The sequence below is a fragment of the Gekko japonicus genome, unplaced genomic scaffold (assembly GCF_001447785.1).
Source record: "Gekko japonicus isolate JY-2015 unplaced genomic scaffold, Gekko_japonicus_V1.1 scaffold648, whole genome shotgun sequence".
Classification (NCBI taxonomy): Eukaryota; Metazoa; Chordata; class Lepidosauria; order Squamata; family Gekkonidae; genus Gekko; species Gekko japonicus.
This window is the reverse complement of record NW_015169193.1, coordinates 609,404-622,267: the sequence shown is the minus strand read 5'-3', so window position 1 is coordinate 622,267 and position 12,864 is coordinate 609,404. Positions and strand designations below refer to the sequence as shown.

The 12,864-nt window shown below is 42.5% G+C and overlaps 1 protein-coding gene across 1 annotated transcript in view; it reads right to left on the bottom strand.

Moving 5' to 3' along the window:
- LTA4H (leukotriene A4 hydrolase) overlaps window positions 1–12,864 on the bottom strand; it is a 33,357-nt gene that overhangs the window by 6,767 nt on the left and 13,726 nt on the right. Inside the window, exons 9-16 of the mRNA XM_015416279.1 lie at window positions 12,379–12,402; window positions 6,197–6,267; window positions 5,988–6,099; window positions 4,376–4,520; window positions 4,171–4,274; window positions 2,456–2,526; window positions 1,609–1,663; window positions 187–282 (exon numbers count right to left, since the gene is read on the bottom strand). Coding sequence (XP_015271765.1) covers window positions 187–282; window positions 1,609–1,663; window positions 2,456–2,526; window positions 4,171–4,274; window positions 4,376–4,520; window positions 5,988–6,099; window positions 6,197–6,267; window positions 12,379–12,402 — 678 coding nt within the window. The remainder of the gene's footprint in view (window positions 1–186; window positions 283–1,608; window positions 1,664–2,455; window positions 2,527–4,170; window positions 4,275–4,375; window positions 4,521–5,987; window positions 6,100–6,196; window positions 6,268–12,378; window positions 12,403–12,864) is intronic.

The following is a 12,864-nucleotide window of genomic DNA, read 5'->3' as shown; positions in this document are numbered from 1 at the left end:
TTGCATGAGTAACTTGAAAAATTACAGTCACACATTTTCTTTGCTACCTTTCTTAAGACAGTCATTCACTTAACACTGGAGATAAGATGCCGCTTCTCTGCCAGGCCGTTCTTAAAGGTAAACACTCTCAGTTCAGCCATCTGACTCTTAAGACAGACACCTCCCCCCCCACACACACACACTCACTTCCAGCAACAGTAGTGCAAGGAATTCAATAAGCTGGTGGGAGGACATTGGTTCTGTATCAGCGGAGTTGAAGGAGCTGAGGTCACTTTCAGTGGCCTAAAAGACACAACAGGCAATAATTTGAATCACTGGTCTAAGAAATTCCAGACAGGATGCATTACATAGATCTTGTTTCCAAACACTAGCATTTCCATACAAATTCAATGCACTAGAAAACTGCACTTAGAGATTAGTGCCCTAAAGAGCCACTTCCGCACTGTCACTTTTGTCACTTGCTTTCCCCTATTGCTTTGGGTCCCTCCCCCCCCCCCCTTCCACATGTGTTTTGCTCCCTTTGGGACTACTAGAGAGAGCAGAACACATTTGGGGGGGGGGGGACCCTGAAGCAATAGGAACAAACAAGTGACTAAAATGACAGTGCGGAAGTTACAGAAACAGTAGGCATGATCCATGGTGCCATACGATCAAGAGTTTCTAGGTCCCCTCTATGGCAGGAGGTGCCTGCCCATGGGCATTCACAGTGTGCATAGAGGGAGCAGTCCCCTTGCTCTAGAAAGACTTTGAACGGATTCAAGTTTCTGTACAATTCTTTACATTAGTACCCAGACCAGAAATTTAGGCAGTGCTGATGCACCTGAGTAGGAACTGAACACCAGTGTTTTCCTACCCTTTATGCAAACTCACACCTGGGTGCAGAAAAGAACATGGGAACTTCTGCTTAGGCAGAGATGTGTGTACACAGCCGTGTGGAGACACACTGTCATAAGCAAAGAATGCATCGTTTTCATCACTGTATAAAAATAAGTACAAATCACCTTACTGGTTTCTCTGTCACTTCTACAAATATCAAGTAGTAAAAGAAAAGGGTGAAATACTTGGAAAATAATGCATTTCAAGCACAGGGTCACAATAACTAGTGACTGCGTTTTCTATTAAAAATGGAAGCTTGTCTTGTATATCTCACTACATTTTACAACTTTGTATCAAGAAATACATATTTGAGAAAATACAAACATTTCACATTTACAATTTATTTATTTACTTAAAATATATCTTAGCTGCCTTTCTACCTTATGGAACAAGGTGACTTACAATGTAAACAAAACAATAGCCGTAAAAGTACATAACACAATTTCAAGTAACAATTTCAGACCGTCAATAAACAGAAATAAATAAATCAAATGCTGTCCTAAATAAAACTGTCTTCCACTGCCTTTTAAAGATCAAAAGGAGGGGGCCACTCATGTACCCACCAAACAAGCTTCTTTGATTGATGGGAGAGTCAGGAGGGCCTCTCTCCCTGTGATCTTAATCCCTGGGCAGGAACACGTGGGAGAAGATGGTCCTTCAGATACCCCCAGTCCCAAGCCATTTACATGAATAGGTTTATTCTTCAGGTGGCTCCACTGAATATTAACTCACTTTTATCCATCTTTGGCTCAAGGCTACACAAGCATTTGATAGTGTCATATCATACCTGATGAAGACAGAGAAAATTAGCAGGTTTTTCCCTTATAATGGTGGACGTTTATACACAGACTATACATCCTATTTCACCACCACACCTATATTCCATTTTGACCAACTTCTTTCAAATGCTTCGCTGATCTCTTGCAGTGAAATTATTGTCTGCTGTGATGATTCCATTATAGGACAGAAAACTGATATAGAATTTTTAAACTTTTTGCAAACAACAAATGGAGCAAAAAATGAAATCCAACAGGAAGGCACATGTAGAGCTAAATTACATGCAGTACTGGAGTTCTGTGACTAGAGCGCCAGATGTACTGCTTGGCCCTGAAAAAAACCAGCCATGAGGGGGAGATATGGTAGATCAGAGCTGCAGCACAGGGAAGAGGGAGTTAATTCTTCTCCTCTCCCACATGCTGTTCACCAATAAAACAATGGCCTCCCAAGCTGCATTAGTCTCTTGTAGAGTGACAACACAGGTGCCATACAGGTTCAGTCTTTTCTTCCCTATAGGACTTAAAGAAGTCACAAGGGCCCTTTCAACAGTGGATGTTTCACTAGGATGGGACTAAAATTACTCCTGCCCTCTTCTCCAAAGTAGCAGCCCTAATCCATATCAGCTATCCTTTGACTTCTCTTTAAGGGCCAAGTGACATGTCTGCAGTTCAACAACAAACTGTAGCATTGGATTTGTAGCATCCCATTTGTTTGGTTCTTAGAAACTAAAGTGTTTTGAAATTGTCTTGGAAATGTGAAGATATTTAGGGAAAGATATCACAAGGGAAGAGCACACACTTACTGTGGTTTTACTGGTGGCATGCCAGGGGTGTTCAGCCATGCATTCCAGTCCACTTTATCAAGAATGTCAACCTAGAAAAAGCAAATATAGAAAGGAAATAATTCACACAAGACGTCAGCTAAAGGTAAAGGTAAAGGTTCCCTTGCTCGAAATCCAGTTGAATCCGACTCTAGGGTTGCGGTGCTCATCTCCGTTTCAAAGCTGAAGAGCCAGCGCTGTCCAAAGACATTTCTGTGGTCATGTGGCCAGCATGACTAAACACCAAGGCGCACGGAATGCTATTACCTTCCCACTGAAATGGTACCTATTTATCCACTTGCAATTTCTTGCTTTCGAACTGCTAGGTTGGCAGGAGCTGGAACTAGAGACGGGAGCTCACTCCATCATGCGGCACACTCGGGTCTCGAACTGCTGAACTACCAACCTTCCACAGCCTGCAGTTCAGCATCTTAACCACTTGAGCCACCGCAGCTCCAAGACCTCAGGACCTCCTTGAAATTTGGTAAAAATTGTCTGCCTTTAAATTAAGGTAAGATTAATTTTGGTTACAGGCCATATCAAAAGATTTATATCAGTTTTTTGAATAACTGCAATTGTGAAAAATGAGGTTTCATCTGTTCTCTTTGTCTCTTGGGGAAAAAATGCTTCACTCAATATAAAACACTATTCCTACTTCAGCCAGGCAGACCCTTAGAATACACTTGAATATTCCCTCACAGCAATACTGATTCTGATCCCAGATTGTGTTATTCAGAGTAATGTATCAGGCTTAATGTCAATTTGCTATGTTCAACACACAAATGCCAAAAAGGCTCAGCTGAAAGCTATGAAATCCAGCAGGCTTGGCCCATTGAACAAGTCAGCAAAATGGCTATTTAAAACAGACAACACTGAGTGTTTTTCAGAGACTGAGCTTTCAAGTTAGCATTTTATTATGATGAACATGGATCAGCTTCAGTTAATCACAAACTGAATATACAATTTGGGGTCTCTTAGAAGGATAGTTCTTTGCAACGCACTGTTGTCATGTGGCAGGGGTGGAGGAAGTCAGTTACATACAAGGCCAAACTGACATTGACATGTGCGTTACACAATGGACCTCTGCTAGTGTATAAATACGATCAGAACTATAAAATTGCATTTTCAGAATATTCTCTCAATAAAGGCTTCTTTTGAACAACGCACACTGCTTGCATGCCTGAAATCTGTTCACCTGTACAGTAAGGTCTCTTTCTATGAAGCTTGAACCCGGAGAGGTTCCAGTCTGGATTTTCTACTCTGAAGAAAGGCCAGTCACCAACATAACATGCAGTTTTCCGATATTCAACACACTGCAAGCACGATCCAGTAAGACTTGGATTGTAGCCTGATTTGAGTCTATGTTTCATAATTCCCCAGGTTCTCTCCCACAGCATTAACAGTTGAAACAAATGTATTAATGTACTCCATCCTGGAGTAGCTTCTGTGAGTCCTTATATACAGTAGTGGGCTAGAAGGGCCACTGGTTTGACACAGGGAACTACATCTTCTCTGTCTCCCCATTCACAGTGTTTTATTTTCAGTCAATTTAGAGTCCAATGGCACCTTAAAGGTCTTAAAGGTGCCATTGGACTCTAAATTTGTTGTACTGCTTCAGACCAACACGGCTGACCAACTGGATTTATTTTCAACCAGTTATAACCACAAAATCTTAAGCTGCAAGAATAGCACTCAACCTTGTCCTTGAAATAGGAGTACAGGAAATTCTTCCAGTCATCAGTCATTATACTCTTGTACGCAAACTGCTGGATGTAAGCCCTCAAGAAGCCAATGAAGGTATCTAGGAGCAAATAAAGTGTTTCAGCTAATAGCAGTAGAGTGCTGTCATGGGGAAAAGGAAAAAGAAAAACACTTTTTAAAAAAAAGTTTCTTTGTTAATACCTGGTCCTCCAAGGAGTTGCTCAAGATGAAGTAGTAGAGCAGAACCTTTCTCATATGGAACTGAAGAATATGCAACATCAGGGTCTACTCCTTTCAGGTTAGGGATCAGATTAGTCAAAGGATTTGTTCCTCCAAGCGTATTTATCTAGAACACACAGAGTTATGAAGACTGAATCATAAGGAAATAAACATTGTACAATGCTATAGGCATGACAAAAAAAACAAACCAAGTTTAATCCACCAACAGAGGTCAGCATAAGTCATTACCCACCCCTCACCAGCCACAACATTAGCCAGCTACTTCTTAACTACAAGTTTTTTTCCATTCATCCACTCCACTTTTGCTCCTCTGTGATAGATGTTATTTTTCTCCTGAAATTTGCATTCAAATACAAACATGATGGACTGTATTACTACATCCCCATTTTTTTAGAATGGAGGAGGAGGAGGAGGAGGACAAAAGAGAAGAGAAGGGGTTGCATGCACACAAACTCCCCCCACCCTCGCCTCTCTTAGGTCATGCCGAGGGAAAGCCCAGGCCCCAATCGTCCAAAAGCAAGCCTATTGCACATTGGAGACAAGAGGAGTCCGAGGGACAGGGGCTGCCCCGGTTCTCCTTTTCCAGAGACCGGGGCGCCTCTGCTCTGGCTCTACTCCAGGCCAGGTTTTTTGCACACTAGGTGAGGCCACCTGTTAAAATGCATTTATGTTTGAAAATTGGTGGGCACATTGGGGGGAGCGCCAGAAAGTAGCCTCGCCTAGTGTACAAAAAACCCTGGAGCCGGCCCTGATGCCTTCCTTTGTCAGAAGCCATCTTTTTGGCTTGCTCACTCCAGACCCAAAGACCCTTTTCCCTCTTGAACAGCTGAAGTTAGACTTGCTCTCAGCTGATGCTGGCCAATCAGAGAGTGTGAAGAGCAGCCAATCACACAAACTCTCCACTCCAGGGCAGATTAACTCCTGATCTCCCAGTCTCTCTAAAATAGCAGCATTTTAAAACCTGCTTGCTAAGAGTCTCAGAACAGGTTTTTGCCCAATGACAACAGAAGTCTTTATGAGCTTCACTAGAATTGATTAAATGGGTTTACAACCTGTGCTAAATTACAAGTGTCCTTTACCTTTACTAAATTACCTTTACTGCTATTATAAGAATCATGTCTTGTTATCTAAATTGAAGACAGTTTACAACCAGAATACATCTAACTGTGGTTATTTTAATTCCTTGAAGTAACTTCTTAATATGTATGTTGTCAGGTAAAGGTAAAGGTTCCCTTGCTCGAAAGCCAGTCAAATCCGACTCTAGGGTTGCGGTGCTCATCTCCGTTTCAAAGCCGAAGAGCCAGGGCTGTCCGAAGACATTTCCGTGTTCATGTGGCCGGCATGACTAAATACCAAGGCGCACGGAATGCTGTTACCTTCCCACTGAAGTGGTACCTATTTATCTACTTGCAATTTCTTGCTTTCAAACTGCTAGGTTGGCAGTTGTTGCCAGGGGCTTAATGGGGTGGTGGGGCTAGATACTTAGTTCTCCCTTTTGTTAATTGATACACATACCTTTAAACATGATTTTCAGCGGAGTCAAATTATTCTTTAGACAAACAGAAGCACTTACAGTATTCTGTAATTCTCTCCAACCTCCCAGAGCCTGGAACTGCCTGAACTGTTCACCAAACAGCCGACCACCAATCCGGCGCTCGAGGTAAACAGTGTGTCCTTCATTTAGCCTGAAACAGCAAATAAATTGATTTGATAACTTGCCTGAGAGTCTCTGGGAGCAAGATCCCCCCCCCCAATTATTTAAGACATTTGGATTTCACCTACCAAAAATGCTCCCACGTTTTGTTTGTTACCAAATTCCCTGTCCAGCTATGAGAAATTTCATGAGCAATAACCTGAAAAGCACAAAAACATCAGAAGGTTATTTTGGTCCCCCTTCATCCACAGAGACACACGACAGTGGGAAGGAGGGTGCCAGTTGGGCAGCAAAAGCCCTCACAACGGCTTCAGCATTTGTGAAGAGACATTCTGAAGAACATGTTGCTCAATTCCAACACAAGAGGTAGAAAATTTTGTAATTAAATTATTATTTTAAATTAATGGTATAAACCATTTTAGAAAACTGATCATTGGCCCCATTTAAGACTCTCAATACAATTCTTTAATTTATTTCAACCTTGTCTGTATTATGTGCCAGCAGAATGTCTAAAGTGAAATGTGTAAAAATATCTAGTTTTGTGCCATTATACACTCTCTATTATCTACAAAGTAATTAGCATATTATGTCACCGAATGTTTTGATTCCATGTGATCAGAGCACATTCCAAACATTTTAAGCATAGGATTCTTTAAAAACTAAGCACTTGGGCAAAAAATACTGCAGTAACCTCTCCCTTGCACGGCTGGTGATTCATCTAGGGAGGAGAAATACAACATACCTGCTGTCAAGTGACATTTCCTTGTCTGTGATCAAATGGGCAGTTTTTCTAACCACAGAGGAGGAGGAGTTATGTCCTCTCTCTCTCCAAATACAGTACACTTCTTGCAAACAGGCCACCCATGCAAGCCATTATCTGCACGGTTGACATCTGCACCCACTATAATAGTTTCATAGGGGATAGGAAAGACAACATATAATTCATTTTTAATTGCACACGCCGTAACTGCATGGTGGAAATGTCTCTGGCTTGGATCAGTCATGTCCCGAACGGTTGTGTCGACCGGCTTGATGACGTTGGGGCTTCAGGACCCGTATGTCGTATTGCCACACTGCCACCACCTGGCCGGAGCATCGCACTGCAGGGATTTTTCTTGTAGCCGAGTAGTTTCTACCGCCTTCCGATCCTGGAGCAGGACGTCCCAACCAACAGCTAACACCTTCCCACAGGGGAGTTGGTGTGCCCACCCTCTCTGAGTGGTTCCCATTTTATATACTCGCCGAGGCTTTCAAATCGCTGGGTGGACGATGAGCTAGGGACAACAGGTTGGCTGCTCACACCAGCGCAGGGCTCGAACTGACACAATTCGGATGTTAAGACAGTGGGATATACCCACTGTGCCACCGCTCCCCACCATAAGGATGGTTGTTTTTCCTACCAAATCAGGTTTCATGAGCTTTTACTGTGCCTGTTCTAGTGGCTAAGCATTTTTAAAACATATACCTTTATTTTAGTAGGATCTAGTTTCAAGTAAAGCAGGTTTGGTAAAAGCATCTTAAATAAAGAGCCATGCATTCAGTTGCCAAATCATCAGCTAGGAATGCACAGTGTTCCCTTTCTTTCTTTCTTTTTTGAATTCCCCTAAGGGGAGTTTTTTATTGGTTTTTTCACAAGACTACAAACTATAACTGAAAATATAGGAAGGGAAACTACATCTAAGGAGAAAGGAAAGAAACCCACTAATAACTAAAACCCCAGGAGTGGGAGATCAATACATCAGCTTATCTCAATGTTAATTTAAAATGCTGTAATACATTGAACATAGTCGGTTATGCTAGGTTATTTATCTTTTAACCATCCATTTATCTGTTTAATGAAACCCTCAAAGCATCCCAAAGTTATTACTAAATTTTCAGGCACAATTCAGAGTCCTTCAGCCTTTATTTTCTCATATCTTTTCTTATCCTCAATTTATATGGACTTTTGGGGGCAACCGCCCCCTTTTCAGAGAGAAAGTCCTCGTCAGAAGACACCGAGCCTAACTCGCCATCAGATTTGCTTTCTTCTTCTTCCTTCTTGTCCTCCGCTGGTTCCCCGAGTTGTATTCTCAGAAACTCACGTCCTTTAGGAACAGAGTCAATCTTTTCTTTTTTATCGTGGAGTTGGAAAATGACGCCTTCTGGAATTAACCATCTTTAACTGATGCCCTTTGTTTGTAAAAAAAGGATCAATTCTTTATATTTCTTTCTCTTCTGTCTTATTTCAAATGGGATATCTTTTAAAATCCTGATATTATTGTCCCCGATTCTCAAGGGTGTTCCCATAGTTGCTTTCAAAATAGAGTCTCTCACATGTCTCTTCGAGAATCTGACTACTATTTCCCCAGGCAGATTCTTCTTCTTGATGTATGAGGAATAGGACCTGTAGACCACATCCATCTTGCTGTAAAGATACTCCACTGTCAAATCTGTCATTGGAGCTATTGCTTCACTCAACAGTTGCTTCAGATTCTCTCCTTTGGATTCCGGGACCCCTTGGAACCGTAGGACCAAATTTGCTTTCTCCATTTGCAGCTGTAAAAGTTGTGACTCTTCCATAGCTTGTTTCATTTCCAGCTTTTGCACCTTTTTCTTGACGTTTTTAGTATTGGCGTCCATTTCCTTCACCTTCTCTGCCATTTGCTCCATTGCTTTTTAAGATTTAGTCAGTTGTAGCTGCTGTGAAGCCAAACTCTGACCAATTGTTGACAATTGTTGCTTGATACTAGTCATCTCATCCAGCAGAGGGTGCAAGGAATCTGCCAGCATTTTGGAAAGCTCAGTTATCTCTTCCGTTCGAGGACTGCCCACTAGTTTCGCTTTCAATAGTTTTTCTTTATATGGTTTCTTCCCCACCATCTTTTTGGATTATTTACTTTTCTGAAAGTTGCTAAAGCCTCTGATATTTGCCCTTACGCTTATCTGCGCTCTGGTAAGTCTCTTAAAACAGATTTAAATGCTTATTCTTCCGCTCCTCGCTCTTTATTTTCGTGTTTTCGTTTATGCGTTTGGGAGGGGCCCCTCCCACGATCGCTTTTTGTCGCTCATTGAGGGGGGCAGCTTTCTTTTTTAAATCTTCATGCTCACTTCAACCCGACTCACAGTTCATTGCCGGCCAACTGGCCACGCTCGGCATCCGTTTTTCTCGCCTGATCTCCGACACTTGTCCCAGTCAGCGACTCTAAGTCCATGCAGACACTCAGCAGCAGGACCTTCAGGGCGGTGGAGCGCCTCAATTCTCCAGCATCGCGCAGGTGAAGAGGTCACCCCTCAAAAGCCCCCTGGCTAGGAGCCTTTTACCAAGGCTCGGGGGGTCGTGACCCGTCGCACCCCTTCCTACACGCTGGTGTGCAGATTACATCCCCGGGACGTCCGGGAGATGCGTCTGCCTGCGTGTCACCATAAACTGGAAGTCAGTTGCAATAAACCGGAAGTCCGCGTTCCCTTTCTAAAGGTCTGAAAATTGCAGAGAACTTACAGGGCCCAGAGATCCTTGCAATGCCAGGCACAGAAGGTCTACCATACCTGTCTCAAGACCTTCTAAAATACATAGAAAACTCAGTAAAGGGGCAAGAACACCTATAAACTAATAGCCAAGTCAATTAAATCTTTGGATACTTACATCGAGTGACTAAAGCTGTGAATGGCCAGGACCAATATTTCTACAAATCTGAAAAGGTACCAGGTTTGCAGAAAAATATGAAGTCTAAAAACAAAATAAAATATGGCCTTTGTTTTTTTGTTTTTTTTAAAACAAAACCCAAAAATGTAGCTTTAAGCAACAAATTCTCCTGGGGACCATTGCTAGGCAACCATAGTATTCCAAACTAGTTTTCTATAAGAGGGCCTATTTTGGCCTTTGAGGGAGGAATCATCAGGACCAGGCCTGACTAGGGTTGCAAGCTCTAGGTTGGGAAGTTCCTGACGGTTTTGTAGTGAAGTTTGAGGAGGGCATGGTTTGGGGATGGAAGAGACCACAGCTGGATATAATGCCACAGAGTCCACCATCCAAAACAGTCATTTTCTCCAGGGGGAAGATCTCTTGTCTGGAGTTCAGTTGTAATTCTGGGGAATCTCCAGGTCACACCTGGAAGTTGGTAAGCCTTAGCCTGGAAGCAATCTCTGGGTTACTTGATACTACCCAACTTGCATGACTCTAGGCTTTGCTATTAGCTACTGTTCAGAAGAATTGGTTTTTATACCCCACTTTTCTACACCTTAAGGAGTCTCAAAGCGGCTTACAAACACCTTCCCTTCCTCTCCTCACAACAGTCACCTTGTGAGGTAGGTGGGGCTGAGAGTTCTGAGAGAACTGTGACTGGCCCAAGGTTACCCAGCAGGTTTCATGTAGTGGAGTGAGGAATCAACCCCAGTTCTTCAAATTCTGCCACTCTTACCCACTAGACTATGCTGGCTCTCAATAGCTGCCACTCTATGAAAGCCAGTGTGGTGTAGTGGTTAGAGCTTCAGAGTAGGGTCAGGGAGACCCAGGTCCTAATCTCCATCTTGCTGTGGAAGCTCACTAGGTGATTTTGTTCCAGTCACATACCTTACAAGGTTGTTGTGTGAATAAAAAGGAGTAGAGGAGAATAATATAAGCTGCTTTGGTCTCCACTGTGGAGAAAGGTAGATATAAATGAAATAAATGAATAAATACAGCTGAAGGTAAGACGCAGAGAAAAGATAGGCTGGTGAATGGCTGAGAAGGAGACAATGAGGCAAGGAAAGGGGAAAAGATACGGGAGTTGTCAGGAGGAGAGGGAAGAGGAAATAGTGTGGGGAGGAGGATACAGGGGAGAGTGAGGCGCTACTCCACAAGTCCTTGTGAGTTCCCTACCATGCAAGTGTGTATGGCTCAGTGGTCAGCACCACACAACTGGGCCAGTTTTCCTAGGAAGAGGCTCCCATGGGGGGAAGTTTATGACAAAAGGGCAGATAAAGGTAGGGTGGCTGTTGGGTGGGAAGGAGACAGGGTTGCCAACTCCAAGATAGGAAATTCCTAGAGATTCAGGGTTGAAGCCTGTGGAGAGTGAGGTTTGAGGAGGGGGGACCCCAGAGGTGTATAATGGCATAGATTCCACCCTCCAAAGTGGCCATTTCCTCCATGGGAACTAGGGTTGCCACCCTCCAGGTGGAGGCTGGAGATCACCCAGAATAACAGCAGCTCTCCAGATGACAGAGATCAGTTCCTTTGGAGCAAATGGCTGCTTTGGAGATGTACTCTACGGCATTATACCCTGCTGAGGCTGCTTCTCTCTCCAAACCTCGCCTCCCAAGGCTCCACCCCCAAATCTCCAGGAGTTTCCCAACCTGGAACTGGCATCTTTTTAAATATGAAATGTTGAACTTTTTAAAATCTTAAATCTTAAAATTTGATTGTTGAATGTTATGTGTTGTTTTACTGTCACAATAGTCTATGTAAACTTGTAAGCCACCCTGAGCCTGCTTGCGGGGATGGTGGGATATAAATCAAAGAAATAAAATAAAAATAAAATAAATAAACCCTAAGGGGGGGACTGCTCTCTATAGTTGGGAGATCTTCAGGCCCCACTTGGAGGTTGGCAACCCTAGAGAGAGGGGGACCAGCTATGGGGGCTTTCAGGAATGGGGAGGGAGAAATTAGATGCCTCCACTCAAGTCCTTGTGGGTTTCCACTTTTTTTATATACCTATATATAACTCAACACAAGTTTTAGAGAAGGAAATACAAGGCTGAGTCCTTCTCACAGCATCTTTCTTCCCCAGCATCTGGTGCAATGTTACTTCTAAGGAAAAGGGGAACCAGCAGAGCATGGCACAGAATAACAGAAAAATAATGTACCTCTTTCCAAAGTCCTTGTGAGATTTAGGCTCACAGTAGCCAAAAATAGCTGATTATTAAGCCAAGCTTTAAGCCAAGTTTGGAAACCCTGATTTCAAAACTGCATTTTTTCCAGTTTTGGAAGCAATTCCTGCACACAGTTTTGGAGTTAACTGCCCACAGACTTCCAACAACCTTTGGTACAGCTGGCTTTAAAAATCAGTTAAAGTAATGTTTTTAAAAAACAGGAACCACCCATAAGAGTTCTTTCTTTTGCCAAAACAGATTATTATTTTACAGTGATTTGCACTACTTGTAGATCTCTTTTAAATTTAGAAGGAAAACATAAAAGACTATCTACTGCATGTCATTTACATTTTAAGCCTGCTGTCAGAGTCTTGTCTTGTGATATGACTAGTTTTGCATACCACCTAACTTTTTAGACATTTAAACTTTGACTTTACACAGTATATGCAGCACCTTCAGTTTCACCAGATGAATAGCCACTTACACTGGATAGTGATCTGTCACCAGCCTACAAAAGATAAACAAATGATGGCAGTTTAGAAATTTAATTTAATTTAAATAAATAAATAGTTTATACCCCAACTTTCCCACTGTCAACCGTGTCTCAAAGTATTTACAAAAACCAGTGAAGTTGACGATATAAACACATTTTAACTCTACCATGAAGTTGGCAGTACAGAACACTGCTTCAATTTAATTACCATAAAAACCTCCTTAGACAAAAAGGCCTTCATTTCCTATAGCACTGTGTCAAAAAGGATGCCTATCTGATATCTTCTGGGAGACTCTTTCCTGGCACAGGTGCCACATATGTGAAAGACTGCCCTCGGGAAGTGATAGATAATGGTCAGGGAAGAGACATTCAGAAGAAAGGTCTCCTAAGATCTAAGTCAGCACACAGGTTTATATTAGGAGAAATGGCCCTTCAGGTACATAAATCTCAGGCCAGGAAGCACTTCATAGGTTACTT